Genomic DNA, 27236 nt, shown 5'->3' with positions numbered 1-27236 from the left:
GCCATTATGTATTTGCAAAAATCAATATTTTTATTTTGTCTTGCTTTATTGTATATTCCAGAAGAATGTAAAAAAACACATAAAATTTTAAAGGAAGAATATTAGACCATCTGTGGCCTCCATCTAGGTTAAAAACTAGCTCATTACCACCGCGCATCTCATCCCCTTTTCTTAAGCAGCATTGTCTAACTAAAGTTACTGTGAGTTTGGAAATGTTCTGTATCCTACTAATATGGTAACCACTAGCTACATGGGATATTGAGCAATTGAAGTGTGGCTAGAGCAAATTAGGGACTGAATTTTAAATTTCATTTAGTTTTAGGTTGCTATTATATTGGCCATTGCAGCTCTAGACATAACCTCCATTCTGAATTTTGCATTAATCAGTCTGTCTTCTGTCTTCTGTAGACCTGACAGTACTGTTTTGGAGTATGGAACAGATTCGGGGAGCTACTGTAAAATAGTACAGTTAATCATGCAGCTTTCATCTAGCCTTCCCCAGGTAGATAATATCATACATTACCATAGTACATTGTCAAAACTAGGAAATAGACATTGCTGTACTATTACTAACTCCAATGCAGACCTGAGTCAGCTTTCACTATATTTTTACACCTACTTTTTTCTTGAGGGAAGAGAGTATATGAAACTTTGTCATATGTATAGGTTCACATACCCAACACCACAATCAGGATACAAAAGTATTCCATCACCACAAAGAGGCTCCTTTAAAACATAAAGTTTTCTTACCAAACTTAGTGTCTTTAGTATATAGCACAGTCAGTCAATGCATTACAAAGGAAATGATGGATAGTCTCTGTTACACTACTAATGAGTTATTTATGTGGTTGGTTTTAAGAGCCTTTACTATTTATCTTTAAGATGTATTAGTTACAATAAATAGGGATGTGAGGTACAGAGGAGTCTTGAGCTATATATATTTACAGTATTCTGTTCCATATGGTTTCAGAGTTGAACTTCTGTTTACTTAATGATTTGAATCCTCATGTTCATTATTTTTTCCTCCTGGTTTACAACATGCCCTAGTTTCCTTATTCCTTCAGCTGGCATCTACATTGGCCCTATGTGTTTCAGCTCTTGCATGCCATGTTTTCTCCTGCTTTTTCTTCCTACTGGTCAGCTGAAACTTCCAGTGCCTAGGGCTGTAGTGACCTACTTAACAAAATTTATAAAAGTCTTTTTCTCTGTTACCATTCCACAATTTCAGCTGTTTTCTTATTTCCATTGGGGGCTGTATTACATAGTTCGTCATGCTTTCTGCCCCTTTCTGAATCCCCTCCCTTTGGTTAGCAGTAGGCCTGGGCTTATATTTAGTGTCCTTCCTTTCTACTGCTAGATTTATTCTCCTGGGAGCTCTTTTGTTTTTATTTTTGTTTTTTGTTTTGTTTTTTCATTTTGTTTTTGACATTCATCCCCTCCTTCACATTCACACTGCTGTGTATTTGTAGTAATCTGTGTCTTCTTATTTGGATTATTAAAAGAGTTTTCTCTTTGGTCTCATTACATCCTCCTTCCTGTCTCTTCTTTTTATGTCCAGAAGAGTAAGCATCCCAAGCACTTTCTGAATCATGTCACTTTCTTAAACATTTTTGATAAATTCCATTTCCCTGCATGTTATAAACCAAACACCTTAATACGACATTCAAGACCATCCTTACTTAACCTGATTCCAACCTACTTTTCCATTATTTTCTCTCACCATTTGCTCCAGCCATATGAAACACTTTCTCTAACACACATAGTGCTTCCCTCCTGTGCATTGTACACAGTGTTCTTTTTACTTAAAATGCTTTTCCTTCTTCCTGTTGTAGTTCTTCCAATTTTTTCTTTTAAAATTTTTATTTATTTATTCATGAGAGCCAGAGACATAGGCAGAGAGAAAAGCAGGCTCCCTGCAGGGAGCCTGATGCAGGACTCGATCCTAGGACCCCGGAATCATGACTTGAGCCAAAGGCAGATGTTCAACCACTGAGTCACCCACGTGCCCCTAATTCTTTCAATTTTTAAAGATTTGTTTATTTGAGAGAGAGAGCTAGAGACAGCACAAGCATGAATGGGAGGGGCAGAGAGAGAGAGAGAGTGCAGACTCTTGTTGAGCATGGAGCAACCTGGGGACTCAATCTCATGACCCTGAGCCAAAATCAAGAGGAAATCAAGAGTTGGATGCTCAACTGACTGAGCCAGCCAGGCACCCCTCTTTTAATTTTTCAAGGTCTGATTTCTTTTTTCTTTTTCATTTTCACTTAAATATCTAGGTATTTATTTTAATAAAATTGTGCTCTTAAGTTGCTAACCACTTTTACTTTTTTTTTTTTTTTTTTAAGATTTTATTTATTCATGAGAGACACAGAGAGAGAAGCAGGGACACAGGCAGACGGAGAAGCAGGCTTCTTGCAGGGAGCCTGATGTGGGGTCTTGATCCTGGAACTCCAGGATCATGCCCTGGGCTGAAGGCAGGCGCTCAACCGCTGAGCCACCCAGGCTTCCTTCCACTCTTACTTTTTTTCTGAAAAGATGTTTTTAAATATAATTTTTGAAGAGGTAATGTAGTTACATGGTTCAAAAGTAAGAAAGTAAAAATTCATCAAAGTTAAACCCCTCTTTGAAAGACACTGTTAAGCAAGTAAAAAGACAAATCACAGACTGGGAAAAAATGTTTCAAAACACACATCTTTTTATTATTATTATTAATTTTTATTTTAAATTCATTATTTTAAATGATCAGAGTCCTCTAACAAAGCATTTTTCTAAAGGGCCCATATAAACTTTTCCCACTCTCCTGAGAGTATCTGACCCAACCATCCAGAAAGCCACACAGGGCGTGCCCTGCAGGGTGTTCTGCTTCCTACTGTGGTTATATTTCCATCCCACAGTTATAAACTGGCAGTCTGATTATGAACTGGCTACCCAAGTAGCTTGGCCATTGGCAGAGAAAGGGCTGGTTTAGCATGGCGGGAGAACTCTGGCCCCTGGGGCAAGGAGTCATAGTCATTTGCTGAAAATGGTTTTCTGGCTTTGCACATTTGGTGTGGGAGCTTGGCTAACAAGGTCTGGCACAAAGGTATGGCTCTGTCCCCAACACATGGGCAGAATCCAGACCTCACTCCTGAAAAGTCCAGGGTCTGAGCCCAAGAGCACATCTGACAAAGGACTTAAATCCAGAATCTATAAACAATTCTCACAACTCAATATTAAACCAAATGAATAAACATGAGCAAAAAATTTGTATAGGCATTTCATCAGAGAAGAGATACTACAGATGGCAAATAAGCACAATAGCAAGTGGTGAACATCTTTAGTTACCAGGGAAATGCAAATTAAAACCACAATGAGACATCACTATACAGAATAAACTTAAAAATACAATTCTAAATGCTTGTGAGGGACAGAAATCAGAGGTTGCCAAAGACTGGGAGTGGAGGAGAAGGGATTGACTGTACAGAACTCTTGGGGTGATAAAAATACTCTATAGGGCAGCCTGGCTGGCTCAGTGGTTTAGTGCTGCCTTCAGCCCAGGATGTGATCCTGGAGACCCAGGATTGAGTCCCACGTCGGTTCCCCGCATGGAGCCTGCTTCTCCTTCTGCCTCTGTCTCTGACTCTCTCTGTCTCTCTCTCTCATGAATAAATAAATAAAATCTTAAAAAAAAAAACCTCTATAACTTGAGTGCAGTGGTAATTACATGACTATATATCTTTGTCAAAATTCACAGAACCTTGACTACCTAAAGTATGAATTTTACTGTGTGTAAATTATACCTTAATAAACCTGACTTGAAAAAAATTAAAAGATAAGCAGTGAAACAAATCTCTATTTCACCCTTGCTATCCCACATCCACTCATTTTCTATACTGCTCTTATGCCTTCCTCCAACCTTTAGGTAGCTATATTGTTAATATTTTTTTAATGTATTCTTCCAGAATTTCTTTTTGCATATATATGATACACATGAATGGATAGTCTCATTTTTCCCTTTCTGATTCAAAAGGTAGCATAATACACATTCTGTGCTTGTCTTTTTTTCCAAAAGTGTCTATCTAGGGGATCTTTCCATGTCAGGATATAGAGCTTCATCATTCCTTTTTCAGCTGTAAAGTGTTTTTCATTATAAGGATTTACTATAATTTATTTAATCACTCCTCTATGAACATACGGGTTACTTTCAGTCTTTTGCTATCACAGACATCTATGTAGTGAGTGAATGTCACATTGATTATTTTTACACATATGCAAGTATATCTGTAAGATAAATTTCTGCAAGTAAAATGGCTTTGTCAAAGAGAATATGTGCATTTGTAATTTTGATAGTGCCAAATTGCCACCAATTAAGGAGGTTTTAAGAGATAACCTATTTTTTTCTTTTAAATTTTTTATTTAAATTCTAGTTAGTCAACATACAATGCAATACTGGTTTCAGGGTATAATTTAGTGGTTCATCACTTACATACAACACTCAGTGCTCATCATGAATGCCCTCCTTAATACCTATCACCAATCTAGCCCACCACCTACCCACCACCTTCCATCAACCCTCAGTTTGTTCTGTATTGTTAAAAGTCTCTTATGGCGGGACGCCTGGGTAGCTCAGTGGTTGAACATCTGCCTTTGGCTCAGGTCATGATCCCAGGGTCCCAGGATTGAGTCCTGCATTTGGCTCCCCATTGGTAGCCTGCTTCTCCCTCTGCCTATGTCTCTGCCTCTCTCTCTCTGTGTCTTTCATGAATAAATAAAATCTTTTTTTTTTTAAGTCTCTTATGGTTGGGGTGCCTGAGTAGCTCAGTTGATTGAGGGTCTGACTCTTGATTTTGGCTCAGGTCGTGGTCTTGGGTTCATGGGATCAAGCTCCACATCTGGTTCCATACTCGTCATGGAGTCTGCTTGAGATTTTCTGCCTCTTCCTCTCCCCCTTCCTCCACTTGTGTACTTTGTCTCTCTCAAATAATCTTTTTAAAAATATTTTATTCATTGACAGAGCACAAGCAGAGGGAGCAGCAGGCAGAGGGAGAGGGAGAAGCAGGCTCCCTGCTGAGCAGAGAGCCCAATGTGGGGCTTGATCCCAGAATACTGGGATCATGACCTGAACCAAAGGCAGATGCTTAACTAACTGAGCCACCTCGGTGCCCCTAAATAAATATATATATTTTAAGATTTTTAAAATTTGTTCATGAAAGACACAGAGAGAGGCAGAGACATAGGCAGAGGGAGAAGCATGCCCCAGGATCGCAACCTGGCTCAACCACTGAGCCAACAGGGTTCTCCTAAATATAATCTTTTTTAAAAAGTCTCTTATGGTTTGTTTCCCTCTCTTTCTTTTTTCCCTATCCCATATGTTGATCTGTTTTGCCACATATGAGTGAAATCATATGGTATTTGTCTTTCTCTGGCTTATGTCACTTAGCATAATACACTATGGTTCCATCTATGTTGTTGTGAATGGTAGGATTTCATTCTTTTTAATAACTAAGTAATATTCCCACTGTGTTATGTATTTACCACATCTTCTTTATCCATTCATCAGTGAATGGACATTTGAGCTCTTTCCATAGTTTGGCTATTGTTGATAATGCTGCTATAAACATCCAGGTGCATATACCCCTTTAAACCTGTAGTTTTGTATCCTTTGGGTAAATACCTAGTAGGGCAATTGCTGGATCATAGGATAGTTCTCTTTTTAACTTTTTGAGGAACCTCCAAGTGGGATTTATTCCTGCTCTATAGGGGTGGTTCAGTATTTGCCAAACAGTGTGATACACCACATTAATAATAGAAAGAATAAGGGGGCACCTGAGTGTCCAGTGGGTTAAGCATCTGGCTATTGATTTCAGCTCAGGTCATGATCTCAGGGTCTGGGTATCTAGCCCCACATTGTGCACCACACTCAGTGGGGAGTCTGATTGTCACCTTTCCCTATGCCCCTACCCCTGCTCATGCTTGTGACTCTCAAATAAGTAAATAAATAAAATCTTTAAAAATAACGATAGAAAGGATTAGACCATATCATCATCTCAATAAATGCAGAAAAACCATTTGACAATATATAACATCCATTCTTGATTTAAAAACCCTCAATAGAATATGTATAGATAGAACATATCTCAACATCATAAAGGCCGTGTATGAAAGACCCACAGACCTCAATGGGGAAAAACTGAGAACTTTTCCTCTGTGGTAAAGAGATCACCTATTTTAAGGCCTCATTAAATATTGCCTTATTCTTTTTTTTCTTTTTCATCAGGACTTTTCCTTCTTCCCTCTCACCAAGTGGAACTAATTGTTACCACTCCTAGACTTTCATAGGTCATTGTACTTTGCTAATGATATTCATTATAATCAGGTTTTTTAAATAATAAATTTATTTTTAATTTTTATTTTTATTTATTATTTTTTTAATAATTTAATTTTTATTGGTGTTCAATTTACCAACATACAGAATAACACCCAGTGCTCATCCCGTCAAGTGCCCCCCTCAGTGCCCGTCACCCATTCACCCCCACCGCGCCCTCCTACCCTTCCACCACCCCTAGTTCATTTCCCAGAGTTAGGAGTCTTTATGTTCTGTCTCCCTTTCTGATATTTCCCACACATTTCTTCCCCCTTCCCTTCTATTCCCTTTCACTATTATTTATATTCCCAAAATGAATGAGAACATACAATGTTTGTCCTTCTCCGACTGACTTACTTCACTCAGCATAATGCCCTCCAGTTCCATCCACGTTGAAGCAAATGGTGGGTATTTGTCACTTCTAATGGCTGAGTAAATTCCATTGTATACATAAACCACATCTTCTTTATCCATTCATCTTTCGATGGACACCGAGGCTCCTTCCACAGTTTGGCTATTGTGGACATTGCTGCTAGAAACATCGGGGTGCAGGTGTCCCGGCGTTTCATTGCACCTGAATCTTTGGGGTAAATCCCCAACAGTGCAATTGCTGGGTCGTAGGGCAGGTCTATTTTTAACTCTTTGAGGAACCTCCACACAGTTATCCAGAGTGACTGCACCAGTTCACATTCCCACCAACAGTGTAAGAGGATTCCCTTTTGTCTGCATCCTCTCTAACATTTGTGGTTTCCTGCCTTGTTAATTTTCCCCATTCTCACTGGTGTGAGGTGGTATCTCATTGTGGTTTTGATTTGTATTTCCCTAATGGCAAGTGATGCAGAGCATTTTCTCATGTGCATGTTCGCCATGTCTGTGTCTTCTTCTGTGAGATTTCTCTTCATGTCTTTTGCCCATTTCATGATTGGATTGTTTGTTTCTCTGGTGTTGAGTTTAATAAGTTCTTTATAAATCTTGGAAACTAGCCCTTTATCTGATACGTCATTTGCAAATATCTTCTCCCATTCTGTAGGTTGTCTTTTAGTTTTGTTGACTTTATCCTTTGCTGTGCAAAAGCTTCTTATCTTGATGAAGTCCCAATAGTTCATTTTTGCTTTGGTTTCTTTTGCCTTCGTGGATGTATCTTGCAAGAAGTTACTGTGGCTGAGTTCAAAAAGGGTGTTGCCTGTGTTCTCCTCTAGGATTTTGATGGAATCTTGTCTCACATTTAGATCTCTCATCCATTTTGAGTTTATCTTTGTGTATGGTGAAAGAGAGTGGTCTAGTTTCATTCTTCTGCATGTGGATGTCCAATTTTCCCAGCACCATTTATTGAAGAGACTTTCTTCCAGTGGATAGTCTTTCCTCCTTTATCGAATATTAGTTGACCATAAAGTTCAGGGTCCACTTCTGGGTTCTCTCTTCTGTTCCATTGATCTATGTGTCTGTTTTTGTGCCAGTACCACACTGTCTTGATGACCACAGCTTTGTAGTACAACCTGAAATCTGGCATTGTGATGCCCCCAGCTATGGTTTTCTTTTTTAAAATTCCCCTGGCTATTCAGGGTCTTTTCTGATTCCACACAAATCTTAAAATAATTTGTTCTAACTCTCTGAAGAAAGTCCATGGTATTTTGATAGGGATTGCATTAAACGTGTAAATTGCCCTGGGTAACATTGACATTTTCACAATATTAATTCTGCCAATCCATGAGCATGGAATATTTTTCCATCTCTTTGTGTCTTCCTCAATTTCTTTCAGAAGTGTTCTATAGTTTTTAGGGTATAGATCCTTTACCTCTTTGGTTAGGTTTATTCCTAGGTATCTTATGCTTTTGGGTGCAATTGTAAATGGGATTGACTCCTTAATTTCTCTTTCTTCAGTCTCATTGTTAGTGTATAGAAATGCCACTGATATCTGGGCATTGACTTTGTATCCTGCCACACTACCAAATTGCTGTATGAGTTCTAGCAATCTTGGGGTGGAGGCTTTTGGGTTTTCTATGTAGAGTATCATGTCATCGGCGAAGAGGGAAAGTTTGACTTCTTCTTGCCAATTTGAATGCCTTTAATGTCTTTTTGTTGTCTGATTGCTGAGGCTAGGACTTCCAGTACTATGTTGAATAGCAGTGGTGAGAGTGGACATCCCTGTCTTGTTCTTGATCTTAGGGGAAAGGCTCCCAGTGCTTCCCCATTGAGAAAGATATTTGCTGTGGGCTTTTCGTAGATGCCTTTTAAGATGTTGAGGAATGTTCCCTCTATCCCTACACTCTGAAGAGTTTTGGTCAGGAATGGATGCTGTATTTTGTCAAATGCTTTCTCTGCATCTAATGAGAGGATCATATGGTTCTTGGTATTTCTCTTGCTGATATGATGAATCACATTGATTGTTTTGCAAGTGTTGAACCAGCCTTGTGTCCCGGGGATAAATCCTACTTGGTCATGGTGAATAATCTTCTTAATGTACTGTTGGATCCTATTGGCTAGTATCTGTTGAGAATTTTTGCATCCATGTTCATCAGGGATATTGGTCTGTAATTCTCCTTTTTGGTGGGGTCTTTGTCTGGTTTTGGAATTAAGGTGATGCTGGCCTCATAGAACGAATTTGGAAGTACTCCATCTCTTTCTATCGTTCCAAAAGCCTTAGTAGAATAGGTATGGTTTCTTCTTTAAGTGTTTGAACGAATTTCCCAGGGAAGCCATCTGGCCCTGCACTTTTGTGTCTTGGGAGGTTTTTGATGACGGCTGCAATTTCCTCCCTGGTTATTGGTCTGTTCAGGTTTTCTGTTTCTTCCGTTCCAGTTTTGGTAGTTTGTGGCTTCCAGGAATGCATCCATTTCTTCTAGATTGCCTAATTTATTGGCATATAGCTGTTCATAATATGTTTTTAAAATTGTTTGTATTTCCTTGGTGTTGGTAGTGATCTCTCCTTTCTCGTTCATGATTTTATTAATTTGAGTCTTCTCTCTCTTCTTTTTAATAAGGCTGGCTAATGGTTTATCTATCTTATTAATTCTTTCAAAGAACCAACTCCTGGTTCTGTTGATCTGTTCCTCAGTTCTTCTGGTCTCGATTTCGTTGAGTTCTGCTCGAATCTTTATTAACTCTATTCTTCTGCTGGGTGTAGGATCTATTTGCTGTTTTTTCTCTAGCTCCTTTATGTGTAAGGTTAGCTTTTGTATTTGAGTTCTTTCCAGTTTTTGAATGGATGCTTGTATTGCGATGTATTTCCCCCTTAGGACTGCTTTTGATGCATCCCAAAGATTTTGAACGGTTGTATCTTCATTCTCATTAGTTTCCATGAATCTTTTTAATTCTTCCTTAATTTCCTGGTTGACCCATCTTTTAGCCGGATGGTCCTTAACCTCCACGTGTTTGAGGTCCTTCGAAACTTCTTGTTGTGATTTAGTTCTAATTTCAAGGCATTATGGTCTGAGAATATGCAGGGGACGATCCCAATCTTTTGGTATCGGTTCAGACCCGATTTGTGACCCAGTATGTGGTCTATTCTGGAGAAAGTTCCATGTGCACTTGAGAAGAATGTGTATTCAGTTGAGTTTGGATGTAAAGTTCTGTAGATATCTGTGAAATCCATCTGGTCCAGTGTATCATTTAAAGCTCTCGTTTCTTTGGAGATGTCGTGCTTAGAAGACCTATCGAGGATAGAAAGAGCTAGATTGAAGTCACCAAGTATAAGTGTATTATTATCTAAGTATTTCTTCACTTTGGTTATTAATTGATTTATATATTTGGCAGCTCCCACATTCGGAGCATATATATTGAGGATTGTTAAGTCCTCTTGTTGGATAGATCCTTTGAGTATGATATAGTGTCCCTCTTCATCTCTCACTACAGTCTTCGGGGTAAATTTTAGTTTATCTGATATAAGGATGGCTACCCCTGCTTTCTTTTGAGGACCATTTGAATGGTAAAAGGTTCTCCAGCCTTTTATTTTCAGGCTGTAGGTGTCCTCCTGTCTAAAATGAGTGTCTTGTAGACAGCAAATAGATGGGTCCTGCTTTTTTATCCAGTCTGAAACCCTGCGCCTTTTGATGGGGTCATTAAGCCCGTTCACGTTCAGAGTTACTATTGACAGGTATGAGTTTAGTGTCATCATGATATCTATTCAGTCCTTTTTTTTGTGGATTGTTCCACTGAACTTCTTCTTAAAGGGGAATTTTAAGAGTCCCCCTTAAAATTTAAAATTTCTTGCAGAGCTGGTTTGGAGGTCACATATTCTTTTAGTTCCTGCCTGTCTTGGAAGCTCTTTATCTCTCCTTCCATTTTGAATGAGAGCCTTGCTGGATAAAGTATTCTTGGTTGCATGTTCTTCTCATTTAGGACGCTGAATATATCCTGCCAGCCCTTTCTGGCCTGCCAGGTCTCTGTGGAGAGGTCTGCTGTTACCCTAATACTCCTCCCCATAAAGGTCAGGGATTTCTTGTCTCTTGCTGCTTTAAGGATCTTCTCTTTATCTTTGGAATTTGCAGGCTTCACTATTAAACGTCGAGGTGTTGAACGGTTTTTATTGATTTTAGGGTGGGGGGGTCTCTCTATCTCCTGGATCTGAATGCCTGTTTCCCTTCCCAGATTAGGAAAGTTTTCAGCTATGATTTGTTCAAATACATATTCTGGCCCTCTGGCCCTTTCGGCGCCCTCGGGAACCCCAGTTAAACATAGGTTCTTCTTCCTCAGGCTGTCGTTGATTTCTCTTTATCATCATGGTCTTTTAATCGTCTGTCTCTTTTTTCCTCAGTCTCCCTCTTTGCCATCAACTTGTCTTCTATGTCACTCACTCGTTCTTCCATCTCGTTAACCTTCGTCGTTAGGACTTCTAGTTTGGATTGCATCTCATTCAATTGATTTTTAATTTCTGCCTGATTGGATCTAAATTCTGCAGTCATGAAGTCTCTTGAGTCCTTTATGCTTTTTTCTAGAGCCACCAGTAGCTGTATAATAGTGCTTCTGAATTGGCTTTCTGACATTGAATTGTAACCCAGATTTTGTAACTCTGTGGGAGAGAGGACTGTTTCTGATTCTTTCTTTTGAGGTGAGATTTTCCTTCTAGTCATTTTGCTCAGTGCAGAGTGGCCAAAAACAAGTTGTATTGGGAAAACGAGAAAAAGAGAGGAGAGAAAGAAGGAAAGAAAAGAGAAAAAGAAAAAAGAAAAAAAGGAAGAAAAAAAAAAGAAAAAGAAAGAAAGGAAAAAAAGGGTGGGGGAAGCAAACAGAAATCAAAAGGAAAAAAAAAAGAAAAAGAAAAAGACGGGGGAGTATCTTCTGATTCTGTATACTTTAAGTCCCTTGACTTCCCCTGGAACTTGTCTGTCTCGCTGGTCTTCTGGGGGAGGGGTCTGTTGTGCTGATTTTCAGGTGTTAGCACTTTGGGGAGCTGCTCTGCCCCTGCCTGGTGCAGGGCTCAGTGGGAGTTGTTTACCCTGTGAGGCCCCAGGAGGAACAACCGCAGTGGCGGGGCCAGCTCTGCAGCCCTGGAGTCAGCTCCCGCAGTCGCTCCGGGGCTCTCTGTCTGCAGGGCCTGGAGGCTCCGGGGCGGGGCCGCTGATCTGCTCAGCTCGGGGCAGGAGCATCCTCGCTGTCCTGGGCCCTCCCGGCCTCTGCCTGTCCCAGGGGGAGGCCGGATCCTGGGCTGTGTCCCGGCGCCCTGTGCTCCGGGGCCTGCTCCGTTGGATTCGCGCTCCCGCCCCGCAGCCCCCTCCGCGGAGCCGCCGCCCGAGCCCCTCCGAGCTGCTCCGGTCCCGCCGTGCGCGCTGCAGCCCTTAGGGAGCTCGGCACATCTCCCCGGGGCGCAGGTGCCTGTTAGTGTCCCAGGGAGCCCGAGGCCATCCCCGCCTTTTTGGGGATCCTGCTCCAATTCCCCGGGAGGCCTTTCTGCCCGGGAAGGTTGGTGCAGCTCCTGCTCCTCCGGGCCGGGGCTCTCCTGTCCTGGGGACACTCGCCCCGGCCTCAGCCCGGTTCCTCGCGGGGCCCCTCCCCCTTGGAGGCCTTTTGTTTCTTTATTTCTTTTCCCCCCGTCTTCCTACCTGATAGAAGCGCGAACTCTTCTCACTGTAGCGTTCCAGCTGTTCTCTCTTTCAATCTCAGGCCGAATTCGTAGATTTTCAGGATGATTTGAAGGTTATCTAGGTAATTTGGTGGGGACAGGTGACTTGGGGACCCTACTCTTCCGCCATCTTGCCCCTCCCCTCTCTATAATCAGCTTTAAATTAGAATCAGTTGTATATATGGTTGTTTTCCCCAGATGGATTGAGTTGTCTTTCTGCTTAATAGGTGGTTGAATTTTCTTGAACTGGCATTATTTCTTTGATGAGTCATATCAAGATCTTTCTAAATAGCTGATCTCTCTTTATCTCTAGCTTAACCTTTCCCTTGAAGAAGCAAAGTCAGGTGCACTCTTAACTGGAAAGAGTCTTCTGTGTTTATCTTGGCTAGAATCTATCAGGGAGATGTCTATGTGTCTGATTAACTGTGGACTGGGCTGCAGAGTGTGGTAATATCTTTAGAGATTTGTATCCTTACAGTTACTGGAATGAAAATAATTGGGCAAAAGTACATACTACAAAAACATTTCTGTCAATGAAGGCTCTTGTCAGGTAATGAATAAAAGTACAACCAATGAAATGTTAGTGAAAAGGGTTGATAGTAGGTTTTCATATATAATCCTATACATTTTTTGTCTAGAAAAGAAATCTGTGACCTCAAAGTTCCATCGAATTGAGAATATTAGATATTCTTGTTGGTTGTGCTTTCTTAGGAAAATATTGATGTCTACTGATTATGATTATCAATGAATGGCAGCTAAGAAAAGGGATTTAAATATATCACAGAAACTTTTGATTCCTGAGAGTTTTAATTTAATACAAAGAATATTTTTTAAACAGTTAACTCTTAAGACAAAAACAAAAAGGAGTAATTAAATAGGGAAGAGAAGGGCTACTGGCTGGCTCAGTCAATAGGACATGTAACTCTTGATCTTGGGGTCGTGAGTTCAAGCCCCATGTTGGGTGCAGAGCTTACTTAATTAAAAATGAAATGAAATGAAAATTTTAAGAAAGGGAATACAGAATTTCATGAAAGAAGAAATAGAAAATTAACTTGAACAGATAACACGTAGATTACAAAAATGATCAAACAAAGGAAAACACATATATCTTCTAGCATATGACAAGAATGATTCTGATAGCTAAGGATTTTTAAAATAACATTTATTATAGTCTTTTTCTGACTATAAAGGTAATACATCTTAATTGACGATAATTAGAAGTTACTGGGAGAAAAAGTCTGCTAATGGAAATTATTGGCTGTGATCATTTTCATGTTTTTCAAGTTTTCATATTGAGCTGTGGTGCTATCTGTGACTTCTTAGGGTACTGACTTGATGCTTGTGAAGCAGTAGAGTAGAAACAGTGTATGATTTTAATCAAAAGACCTTGGTTGATTTGGTTCTATCACCTACTAATTCTGTGTCTTCAGATAAATTTAGATAACTATCAGAGCCTGTTTCTAGGTCTCTGAAATGAGCAAGACCAAGACCTTGCTATTACAGAGTATATAGTTCAATGGAAGAAGATAGGCAGTGAACAAATAAGTAAAAATGTAAATAAAATTGATTTTAGGCAATTAAAGATATTGTGAGAAAAAAATAAAGCAGAGTAAAAAAAAGAATGAGTGGCATTGAAGGGGGATGGGTCGTATTTTAGATTAGGGTAATTAAGGAGCACTTCTGAGGAGGGGACATTTGAGCAAAGGGCTAAGTGTGGGATAGAAGAGCTAGCCATGGGAGGTATGTACAGAAATGGTTTTCCAGCTGGAGAGAATAGCAGAATAAGCTAGAAACATAGTTGATTGTAGTAAAAAGTGTAAGTACATCCATTGGAATGAGGACATCTTATAGGCCAAATAAGAAGAGTTTGGACTTTATTCTAAGTTGAGCTCTCCAGAGCTGGGATCATGTATTCTTCATGTTTGGATTTATTCCCCATACCTAGCATGTAACTGTTAACCAATAACTTGATTTATGAATATATGAACTGCATATATATGTATATGGAGGGATATAAATTGCCATCATCTTCAAATTGAGCTTGAATGAAATAGCCAGGACATGAAGAGGCTGGCATCTTTACTTAGAGATTCCTTATGGTCTTATTATACTTAAATGTAACCAGAAAACAAAACAAAACAAAACAAAAAAATAAATGTAACCAGAGCCTGCATATTAGTGTATATACTACAGTGCTTGGCATGATTCTGGATATATGAAAGCATTTAGTGTTTTCTAATGTATAGAATTTGTCATAAATACTACTTTATTTTAAAATGTAGTAGAACAAAATGGGGCTCACTGATAATTAAAATGTTAGTAGCTTTTAAACATGATTTAGAGATATCTAATTTTCTGTAATTTCACAATAAAAAATTAGAAATTTAAGTAGTATTTTATTGTGACAGTAATGCATGTTTTTCCCATCTACTTCATGGGCTCAAATGTGCTGAGTCTTTTGCTATTTGAAACTTATTTTATTACTCTTTGCTTGGTTTTGTTGTAGCCTCGAGCTGTGGCAGGCTTTCGAGGAACAGTTCGTTATGCATCAATCAATGCTCATCGAAACAGGGTAGGTATCTGAACTAGAGTTATATCTAAATATGGTCATTACTTGATTCAGATTGACTTTTTTACATTAGAGTACACAAGTATTGAAGGTGCTTGGGTGCAGAAAGTAAGGTATTAGTAATACTAATGTATCATAGTGTATATAGTAGATAATAGATGTGCAAGTCACATAAAAATAATGTTGTATTTGCCAAATAGATAATAGCTGTGTGTGTGTGTGTGTGTGTGTGTGTGTGTGTGTGTGTGTGTAGGAAACCTTGTATCCTTAATTAGGTAAAAGTATTAAATTTATAATAGAATTTTGAAGAAATAGAACCATCTGTATTCTAATCTTGAGAAGTTATTTGGGAACATCATACTATCAATACCTGATGAAATATAGGGACCATCATTTTATCTGTAGTATGCATCTAATCTGTGATAACCCTTCTCCATTCAGTCTTTTCTTTTCATGAAGATCTCAAGTACAAACAACTTCTAAGTTTTCATCTTCGGAAATTATACCTTTTGGGTTAAATTTTTAAAGTCTCTCTCTTTTTTGCTACTTTTGTTCTCTTTTTTTTTTTTTCTCATTCTGAACCTTAACTATGAGTAGGCAAGGTGGGTATTTTATGAACTTTCAGTTCTTGAACTTGTCTGGTTGGAGCTGAGAAATTTAACATGTGACTCCTTGATAAAATAAAGAGAAATCTTTTCTTCATCTTGTGTTGCCTTGTTTTTGTTCTGTGAAGCCGAAATTGCCTTAATGAAAATTTGACTAATGCTAACTAACTCTAGTAAGAAGAGTATGTTATGCTATAACATATAAGTTAATTTGGTTCCTAATAATATGATTATAAATTGAAAATAGGAAAAGTATATTTATCACTGTATGATGTAGGACTCTGCCAAGCATTTCAGCTAATTTGGTTTGATTCAATGTTATATTAACTTTTGGCATCCAGTCAGGGTGCCTGTCTGGCTGGCCTAGTCAGAAGAACATGCAGCTTGATCTTGGAGTTGTGAGTTTGAACCCCATCTTGGGTGCAGAGATTACCAAAAAGTAAATAAACTTTAAAAAATTATGGCATCTGGTCAATTCTTCTGTCTTGAAAAGAAAGTACTCTTATTTTCCAGAAACATTCTTAAAAGCCTTTAGAATTACTAGTCTTTCTAATTAATTCTATTTAAAAATCTGGTCAACATTGGAATCTTTGAGATAGGACACTCTTTCTGAGATAAGCATAAACATTTCCAGAGATGATACAGCTTTTTAAGCATTTCCAAAATATCTAGTAGAAAGATTATATATTTTTACTTTTTTTTTTTAATCTGTAGAGATCTCTTATAAAAGCTTTTCCAGCCCATGGAGTGCTCTTGCAATTAACTCTGTTAACCTTCATATTATTTGCTATTCATCTGATCTTGGTAGAGGAATTTGATAATGTCTGTCAGCAGTTTCTACCTTTCTTTTCTGCTTCTAGCACACTTGAAGAGAAGAGTAGAATGCTTTACACAGCTTCACAGTGGTTGTTAGCTTATGTGATAATGTTAGGAATGCAACTAGTGGAACTTTCAGGAAGTACTTGTCTAATTTTTAAAAACTGCTCGGATAATTCTAGTATACTTTTTTCTTCCCTATTCTGTGACCCTGATTTGATAATTTCTAAACATAATGTCCTCCATTTCTGGGTTGTTGTTTTTTTTCTTTTTTGTATCTTAATCTTAAATTCTTAACATGAATAATTCCCAGACCAGTAGAGGACTTTTCAAAATACTTGAACTCTGTTCACTACATTATTGTCCTATATCTCAGTCCTTCATTAATAAATGTTTTATTTCAGTAATTTGAAGAAATTCTGTCTTCTGGTTCTGTGGTTGCTTTTGAGAGGATCTTTGTTCATTTAGTTGTTATTTTGTATTTACTTTGTCCTTTTTCTTTGACTATTTTAGATATCTTTTGTCTTTGCTATTCAACAGATAAGTTGGAATATGCCTAGATGTGGATTTCTTTATAATTATTCAGTTTGGGATTTGTTATGCTTCCTAAATCTGAACATTCATGTCTTTCATACATTCTGGAAGATTCTCAGACATTTCTTCTTTAAATATTGCCTCTTTCCGGGTTCCCTGGGTGGCGCAGCGGTTTGGCGCCTGCCTTTGGCCCGGGGCGCAATCCTGGAGACCCAGGATCGAATCCCACGTCAGGCTCCCTGCATGGAGCCTGCTTCTCCCTCTGCCTGTGTCTCTGCCTCTCTGTCTCTCTCTGTGTGACTATCATGAATAAATAAATAGAATCTTAAAAAAAAATAAATTAAAAAAAAGATTGCCTCTTTCCCCTTCTTTCAATACCTCTTTTTTCATATCTCAAATTGATGTATGTTAGATCTTATTCTGTCTTCCATGTCTATTAAGTTCACTCTCAGATTTTCTAACTCTTTTATGTCTCTGTGTTGTGTTCTAGATGTTTTCTTCAGATTTATCTTCCAGTTCATTAATTTTTTTTCTGTTTTTTTTAAAAAGATTTTATTCATTTATTCACAAGACACACCGAGAGAGAGGCAGAGACACAGGCACAGGAAGAAGCAGGCTCCCTGCAAAGAGCCTGATTATGGGATTCCATCCCAGGACTCCAGGATCACAACCTGATCCAAAGGCAGACACTCAACCACTGAGCCACCCAGGTGTCCCTTTTCTGCTGTTTTTGATCAGCTTTCTAACCTAGCCATTGAATTTTTAATTTCTAGATGTTCTTTTTGGTCCTTTTTGAAATCGAATAGGCCTTTTTATTTTTTTAGATAGGATATTGTTCCTTTCTCATAATTTTGAGTCTATGTTTTGGTTAAGCATTTTAAACATTTTTATTTTGTGCTCTTTATCGTATAATTCCATATCTGAAATTCTTGGATATCTAATTCTGCTGTATAATTTTCTTGTCATTAGCTTATGATAGCTTGCTTCCTTATGTATTTTATACTTTTGAATGAGCTTATATTTTGTGGGCCTTTATCTATAGGACTTTTGTGAGGCTTGATTTAAGGGTGCTTTTATCTTGAGGATTTTCAGTTGCTTCTGTCATTACTGCAGGACAGGATCACCCAGAAAACAATTTCTGGACTTGATTTCCCAGTGGTATAAATTTAAACCCCAAATCTGAGTGAGGGGCAGGCCTGTAGTAACAAATTTTCAGGGCAATTTTTTAAACTACTTACTTTATTCCTTTGATAGTGGTTAAATTTTACAGAAAAAAAAATATTGCAGTATAATGTACACACCAATATTGCACTAAAGATAGTCCTTTGAGGGTCCTAGCTATTTGATGAGGACCTAAGGGGAAGTGTTGCAGGTACAACTCCTGTCTTTTGTAGACTCCATACTTTTACACCTATCCCCTTCTTGATTGTAAGAACCTTGGTTGACACAGCCTGTACCAGATGCGTCTAAAACCAAAGCTTCAGCATCAGCTTGCTTCCCTTGTTTCCAGCTTTCTTTTAATTTTGGCTTCTAGGATTTGCTTTAATTCTTTTTTTTTATTGTGATAAAAAACATATCACATTAAATTTACCATGTTAACTTTTTTTTAAAGTATAGTTGACACACAATGTTATATTAGTTTAAGGCATACAACACAGTGATGCAGCAACTTTGCATCTTATGCTATGCTTGGTCACTGATGTAGCTACCATCTATGTTAACCTTTTTTTTTTTAAAGATTTTATTTATTCATGAAAGAGAGAGAGGCAGAGACACAGGCAGAGGGAGAAGCAAGCTCCATGCGGGAAGCCTGATGAGGGACTCAATCTCAGGACTCTGGGATCACGCCCTGAGCCAAAGGCAGATGCTCAACTGCTGAGCCACCCAGGTGTTCCCTATGTTAACCATTTTTAAGTGCACAATTCAGCAGTGTTAAGTATATTCACATTAGTGTGTAACAAAGTTCTAGAAGTTTTTCATTTTGCAACACTGAAACTCCATATCCACTAAATGCTAATTTACCCTTCCCCTTTCCCTCAGCCCTTGGCAATCACCTTCCCTTGTTAATGAACTCATTTATGAATTAACAGGCTGTTAATTATATTTCCATTATTTCTGGGTTTTGGGGTGTTTTTTGTAGCAAAAAATATTTCATTATATCCATTCTGTTATATAGATTGTTACATAGCTATGTAGATATATGTACCAGAAGATTTTAGGGGAAATCTATTCAAATTTTTAAGAAATACAATGGTTAGTCTTTAGACAGTGTCATATACACAGAAGGAATAGTAATGTAATGTGAATGAATTCTGTTTTACTTATGAAGGAAATGGGAAGACATGATGACCTTTGGTCCTTATTCTACATGTTGGTGGAGTTTGTGGTTGGTCAGCTGCCTTGGAGAAAAATAAAGGACAAGGTAATTTTGGAAATATCAGTTTTGGTAAGGGAAGGAATAAAATTTTCTCCTGGGTAGACATAACAGATAAGAATATACTCACATATAAGAACTAAAATTAAGCTGATATTCAAGCTCTAATTAATGTTACAATTTTTTCTGTGTACATGGAGAATACTCATTTAAGTATCTATTAAATCATCACTTCTGATATGATTTCTGGCTTTCTCTCAAGACCTTTCTTTCCCCCTAGATCTCCTTTTTCTTTTTTATAAGTCACATAAGCTTTTAAATTTTAATTGTTACATTATATTGTTTAATTTGAAAACTGAATATATGTGTTGATTTAAAAAAGTAGACTAGATTTAAGATCAACTCTTTATTTTGGCAAACTGTCAATTCACTAATGCAGAACTCTGTTACCCTTTTGGTTATGTATTACAATCCTCCCAACCCACCCCCATAGAGCAGTGTACATTAAACTATTAGTAAGAGCTCAGTTCTTGCTTGATACATAATTACCCACTATCTCACTCCCTACTACCCTTGAGACTGTTATTGAGAGACTGTTAATGTGTAGCTGCCAAGAGAAATTGACTTTGGTTCCTGTTCTCTTTACTTCCCAGGAGCAAGTAGGCTCTATTAAGGAGAGGTATGATCACAGGCTTATGTTGAAACATCTCCCTCCAGAATTTAGCATCTTTTTGGATCACATCTCCTCTTTGGATTATTTTACAAAACCAGACTACCAGGTAATCATCTTTGTGGGTTTTGTGGGTTAATTCTTCTCTCATTTAGTCTTTGTCTTCACTTGTTACAGCTTTGAGGGTATTGTATATGAGTATGGGAGACCCCCTAGAATGATATTATTGTAATACATCCTGAGAAATTGCAGTGAAATTGACTGATGAGGACTGTGTGTGTGTGTGTGTGTGTGTGTGTGTGTGTGTATGTGTGTGAGTTTCCTCCCTTCTGGATGGACATACTTAATTAGAGTTTAAGGTTTATTATTGAACAGATTTTCCTGTTCCTGCTGTGATTCATTTGATATATAGAGCTGCTGATAGTTCAAATTATGTAAATCCTATAGCTAATTTGTTGACCAGAAGGAAATGTCCAGCTAGGTAATGTATCTGCTGAGGGCCTAAGGGCTGCAATATCATATGTTAAAGTGCTGTGGAACAATAATCAGTGAAGATTATTGGCTCCATTTTATCTGTGGTCAGTGAATCATTTCCTTAGGGTATCCATTTATAAGGCCTTATAAGGATTGACTAGGTTTACCACAAATTGCACTCTTATCCCCAACCAACTATATTTCAGAAGATTCTGTTGCTCTCAGGGAGAACTTAGAGCTTAATGCAAAATAATCCCTACCACTGAACACATAAATGAAGCCACACATAGATTAAAATAGGCATACGTCATTTCATTGCATTTGCTTTATTGCACTTTGCAGATACTGCGTTTTTTTAACTAATTGAAGGTTTGTGGCAACACTGCGTTGAGTCCCATAATTTTTTGAATACCTTTTACTTATTTCATGTTTCTGTCACAGTTTGATAATTTTTGAAGTATTTCAAACTTTTTCATTGTTATATATGCATAGTGATCTATAATCACTGATCTTTGGTATTACTATTGCAATTGTTTTGAGGTGCCATGAACTCTACTCACGTAAGATGGTAAACTTAATCCATAAGTGTTGTGCATGTTCTGACTGCTCCACTGACCAGCTATTCCCCATCTCTCCCTCTCCTTGAACCTCCCTTTCCCCTGAAACACAACAATCCTGAAATTAGGCCAATTAATAATCCTATAGTGGCTTCTAAGTGTTCAAGTGAAAGAAAGAGTTGCATATCTCTCACCTTAAAGCGAAAGCTGGAAATGATTAAAGCTTAGTGAGGAAGGCATGCCAAAAGCCAAGGTAGGCCTCTTGTGCTGAACAATTAGGTTGTGAATGCAAAGGGAAAGTTCTTTTTTTTTTTTAATATTTTTTATTGGAGTTCAGTTTGCCAACATATAGCATAACACCCAGTGCTCATCACATCAAGTGCCCCCCTCAGTGCCCATCACCCAGTCACCCCCACCCCCCGCCCACCTCCCTTTCCACCACCCCTTGTTCATTTCCCAGAGTTAGGAGTCTCTCATGTTCTGTCTCCCTTTCTGATATTTCCCACTCATTTTTTCTCCTTTCCCCTTTATTCCCTTTCACTATTTTTTTATATTCCCCAAATGAATGAGACCATAAAATGTTTGTCCTTCTCCGACTGACTTACTTCACTCAGCATAATGCCCTCCAGTTCTGTCCACGTCGAAGCAAATGGTGGGTATTTGTCGTTTCTAATGGCTGATAATATTCCATTGTATACATAGACCACATCTTCTATATCCATTCATCTTTCGATGGACACTGAGGCTCCTTCCACAGTTTAGCTATTGTGGACATTGCTGCTTTACACATCGGGGTGCAGGTGTCCCGGCATTTCACTGCATCTGTATCTTGGGGTAAATCCCCAGCAGTGCAATTGCTGGGTCATAGGGCAGATCTATTTTTAACTCTTTGAGGAACCTCCACACAGTTTTCCAGAGTGGCTGCACCAGTTCACATTCCCACCAACAGTGCAAGAGGTTCCCCTTTCTCCACATCCTCTCCAACATTTGTTGTTTCCTGTCTTGTTAATTTTCCCCATTCTCACTGGTGTGAGGTGGTATCTCATTGTGGTTTTGATTTGTATTTCCCTGATGGCAAGTGATGCAGAGCATTTTCTCATGTGCTTGTTGGCCATGTCTATGTCTTCCTCTGTGAGATTTCTGTTCATGTCTTTTGCTCATTTCATGATTGGATTGAAAGTTCTTGAAGGAAATTAGAAGTCCTACTCCACTGAACACATGAATGATTAGAAAGCAGAAGAGCCTTATGGCTGATATGGAGAAAGTTTTAATGGTCTGAACAGAAGATCAAACCAGCCATAACATTCCCTTAAGCCAAAGCCTAATCCAGAGCAAGATCCTTACTCTCTTTATGAAGGCTGAGAGACATGAGGAAGTTTCCAAAGAAAAGTTTGAAGCTAGGAGAGGTTGGTTCATAAGGTTTAAGTAAAGAAGCTTTCACTATAACATAAAAGTATAAGGTGATGCAGCAAGTTATCCAGAAGATCTAGCTTCTGAAGGTGGCTATTTCACTAAACAACAGATTTTCAAAGTAGACAAAACAGTCTTCTATTTGAAGAAGAGCGTCTAGGATTTTCATAGTTAGAAGTCAGTGCCTGGCTTCAAAGTTTCAAAGGACAGCTTCACTCTTTTGTCAGAAGTTACTGCAGCTGGTGACTTGAAGTTGAAACCAGTGTTCATTTGCCATTCTGAAAATCCTAGGGCCCTTAAGATTGTGCTAAATCTGCTCTGCATGTGCTCTATAAATGAGACAATACCCAGATGATAGCACATCTGTTAACAACATGGTTTACTAAATATTTTAAGCCTACTGTTAGGACCTACTTCTCAGAAAAAAAGATACCTTTCAGAATATGACTGCTCACTGACAGTGCACCTGGTCACCCAAGAGCTCTGTTGGAGAAGTAAATGAGATTAATGTTGTTTTCATGCTGTTAACATAGTGTCCATTCTGCAACCCATGGTTCAAGATGTCCTTTCAACTTTCAAGTCTTACTATTTAATAAATACATTTTGTAAGGCAAAAGCTGCTGTAGATAATGATTCCTCTGATGGATCTGGGCAAACTAAATTAAAAACTTGCTGGAAAGGACTCACCATTCTAGATGCCATTAAAGACATTGATGATTCCAAGGGAAGAAGTAAAAATATTATCACTAACAGGAGCTGGGGGAAGTTGATTCCAGCTGTCATGGATGACTTTGAGGGGGTGGAGGGTTCAGGACTTGAGTGGAGGAAGTAACGGCAGATCTGGTGGGAATAGCAAGAGACCTAGGATGAGAAGTGGAGCTTGGAACGTGACTGAATGCTGTGATCTCATGATCAAACTATAATGGATGAACAAAGAAAGTGGTTTCTTGAAGTGGAATCTAATCCTTGTGATAATGCTGTGAAGCCTGGTGAAATGACAATAAATGGTTTAGAATATTCCATAAACTTAGTTGATAAAGCTCTGACAGGGTTTGAGAGGATGGACTCCAGTTTTGAAAGAATTTCTGTAGGTAATATGTTATCAAACAGGATCATATGGAACAGAGAAATCACTTGTGAAAGGAATAGTCAATCAATGTGGCCGACTTCATTGTTGTCTTATTTTAAGAAATTGCCACAGCCACCCCTGTGTTCAATAACCACCACCCTGAGTAGTCAGCAGCCATCAGCATCAAGGCAAGACCCTCTGCCAGCAAAAAGATTACCACTTACTGAAAGCTGAGATTTTAGCAATAAAATATTTTTAATTAAGGCATATATACATTGTTTTTTATAGACATAATACTATTGTATGCTTAATAGTGTATGGTATAGTATAAACATAACTTTTATATGGCCTGGAAAGCCAAATTAATTTGACTCACTTTATTGTGATATTTGCTTTATTGCAGTGGTCTGGAACCCAACTACAATATCTCTGAGCTGTGCCTGTAAAAATTATGTATATTGGTTTTTCGTTTTTATCTACAAAGTACAACACATAGACTTTTCTGTTGAAGGAATTTTTACATTCTACAGTGTTGTCAGTTTTCCCAGTCAAAAGACTATTGGCAGCACAGTGAACTTATTCATACACAATAACTATTTCTGTGTGAAATGGCAGCTTTTGTATAAGATCTGAACAACATAGAAAACAGAGAGGCAGTATACAGTCTTGGTTCCTTAGAGACCTTAGGTGGGTGAACTTCTCACCTTTCCTATATGGCTATTTGTGTTAATAACTATAGACTCTAGCAAATGGAGAAAATACACTGTATACAAGGTGCTTTGGAATATGTTCTTCTATATATATTTCATACATATTTATGAACAGAGTTTGTATTACTTGTAATAAAACAGTGAAATCAAACCTGTAATGCTAAATTCAGGACGAGCTGGAAAATGTTCCAACTTTCTGCTGTAGGTGCAAAATTTTTTTATTGATAGGGATTGCATGGGAGCAAAAGAGTTTAGCAAGCAAAACCATTTTTATCACATCCACCACTTAGTTATGTCTGTAATCTAAAGAAGACTATTGTGTTCAGTAGCTTAAGTTTGAAACTTAGATTTATAATTAATTAAATTTACATTAACAAATTATTCTCATGTTTTTCATTTGGACATTCTCCTAGGGGCTTCTCTGTGTTTTTGTCACCTAATAACAAAATAAAGTATAGTAATTTTGCTAATTTTGGAAGAGAGAGAGCAGGTTAAATGTTTTTTTTTTTTTTTTTGCTTCACAGATTCTATAAATAATCTGGTTCTTTCTTGCTCTCTGGTATTTCATAAGCAATGAGTGGGAGAAGAAGATAGGTAGAGAGGAGAAAGATGTTGGTGTGACTGCTGTGTTCTGATGACTAGTATCAGTGTGACATCAGGTTCCAAAAAGATCTGAGCTCTGTCTCTCCCTCAGAGAGCCGTGCTATGGACTTCATTTTCAGAAAAATTACTCTACTCTGAATCTGAATGCTCTTGTGAACTAATGCTGTCCATATGGCTAATTTTACAGTTTGGAATCCATTTGTGAATTTGAGTTTAATTCCTATTCTTTTAAAAATTTTAAATTCCTCATAGAAAAAAAAATCCTCATTGGACAACCATGTAGATAAAAACAACAAATTTCCTCCATCAACAAGCAAAAAAGAAAAAAACCCCCACCAATATTTAGCATGATTACTTTCTTAACTACATCAAAGGTCAAATAACATTATATCTTATATGTTCTGAGCCAAGTCTAAGTGAATATATTTTATAATCTAATTGTTATTATGATGCTGCTTTACAAAGCCACTTTCATTTTGAATGTCTCTGCTTTGTAAATCTTTAAAAATCAGAGTTTTTTTTTTCAAGATTTTATTCATTTATTCATGAGAGACAGAAAGAGAGAGAGGCAGAGACATAGGCAGAGGGAGAAGCAGGCCCATGCAGGAAGAAGCCCAGTGTGGGACTCAATCCCAGGACTCCAGGATCACAACCTTAGCTGAAGGCAGACGTTCAACCGCTGAGCCATGCAGGCGTCCCAAAAATCAGAGTTTCTTGCCAGAAAACCTTACTATCTTAACAAGTTGCACATGACCAGTACCTCATCCAGGAGCCCGCTAATGCTCCCTCTGATAGCAGATGCAGAGAAGAGCTTTTTTGTTCTCTACTAGGAATCTTTTATTTATGCATGTCTCAATTAGAATAATGGCTGACACTTGCTTTTGGATACTGTTACGGTGTTTTGGGAAATTACATCCAAGTTTATCAGTACTTAATATTTATGTATGAATGTGTCTTCCCAGCTTGCTTTTATGTCCTGGAGGTACAACCATGTCTTCTTTTTTTTATCTCACACCATCCTCGCACTATGCCTGACACTTAAATTTTCAACAAATGTAAGGAAAAATTGAACCGAATCTTAGATTGTCTGATAGTCTCCTACTTAGGAAATCTAAGAAAAATCAACTTGTAAGTGCATAAATACTGTTTTCTATATGTTAAACTAAACTAGGTAAAGCTATCAGAATTATAGCCAAGATTGAAAGAGATCTTATAATGGATATTGTTTTTATTATTAGATTCTGAAAGAATATAGCAACTGTAAGAGACAAAAAGATGCTGGGCTCTGACTCTCCTCAGGTTAATAAAATTCTATAGATTTATATACAGACACACAGAAACACATATGCATGAGTGCATGTGTAACTGGTGAAATCTAATACGCTCTGTGGATTGTACCCATGTCATTTTCCTGATTTTGATACTGTACTCTAGCTATTTAAGATGTTACTATTAGAGCACACTGGGTGAAGGGATTTCTTTGTACTATTTTTGTAACTTTCTATGAATCTTTATTTCAGATTAAAAAAAAAATGCTGGGCCAACATTTTCAGAAATGTAGATAGTGATCAAAAACATTCAATTCTGTTGTGGACACCTTATAATATAAACAATCCTTTTTAAAGTGTTTTGAGAAAGGAACATGACTCTGAGGAGTACGTAGGAAAATCTTAGCCTTGAATTCCAGCACAAGACTCCACTGGTAGGTGACACAGTTACTAGTTAAGGGGAAACTAACAGCATCAGATTGGATAAAGAAGAACTCTTGGTGCTTTTGCACAGTAGTGTCACAGTAATAATACCCAACAGTGTCACAGTAATAACTGGGTAGTGTTATTAGTCCCATTTTATGGAGATGTAGTTTAGACCTGTTGCCCAGGAAAACTAGTGGTGCTGGAAGTGGTGTCTGAAACCAGTTTCTGACTCATTCAAAAAAGCTCAAGCTCTTTCCATTTTTCACTGTCTTGCCTTCTTTGGAGAGGTGGCCACAAACACAACAGCCACTGTAAAATAAATACTAACATGACTGATTAATAAAAATACAGTGAAAGAACTAAAAAGTTATATGAAGAAATACTAAAATCATTTAGTAATTAATAGAATCATGTGATCCTGACATAAGAACATAAAAGTATCTTTATTAGAGTGTTATGTTAAGCATTTTTAGCAAATTGAGAAGACTAATAAAACCTATAAATATCCACAGTGTTGGTGAGCCTGAAACTAAAATGTGTATATCAGCTAGTTCATACAGTGCCACAACATTGCTAAAATCAGAGGATATGATAGAGAGGAAATCCAAAGCTGACTAAACTTATTAATCTTGTTAATATTCTTTCCAGGTTTAGAAATGGGACTGTATAAACAGAGATTACATCAAAATGCAGCAGGCTTGCCTCTTGCTTTGGGAAACTTAGCTGTTTTAGGATTCCCCTGGCTGATGG

The 27236-nt window shown here is 37.9% G+C and overlaps 1 protein-coding gene across 3 annotated transcripts in view; it reads left to right on the top strand.

Annotated features, from left to right (window-relative positions):
* Positions 1–27236, top strand: part of TTBK2 (tau tubulin kinase 2) — a 181525-nt gene that overhangs the window by 106784 nt on the left and 47505 nt on the right. For all 3 annotated transcript variants that reach the window (XM_072740624.1, XM_072740626.1, XM_072740625.1), the window contains 3 exons: positions 14908–14973; positions 19255–19347; positions 19953–20078. In XM_072740624.1, the coding sequence (XP_072596725.1) occupies positions 14908–14973; positions 19255–19347; positions 19953–20078 (285 nt within the window). The remainder of the gene's footprint in view (positions 1–14907; positions 14974–19254; positions 19348–19952; positions 20079–27236) is intronic.

Source organism: Vulpes vulpes, chromosome 15 (genome assembly GCF_048418805.1).
Source record: "Vulpes vulpes isolate BD-2025 chromosome 15, VulVul3, whole genome shotgun sequence".
In the NCBI taxonomy this organism is placed as follows: Eukaryota; Metazoa; Chordata; class Mammalia; order Carnivora; family Canidae; genus Vulpes; species Vulpes vulpes.
The sequence above is the reverse complement of the archived record's forward strand: the minus strand, read 5'-3'. Positions and strand labels throughout refer to the sequence as shown.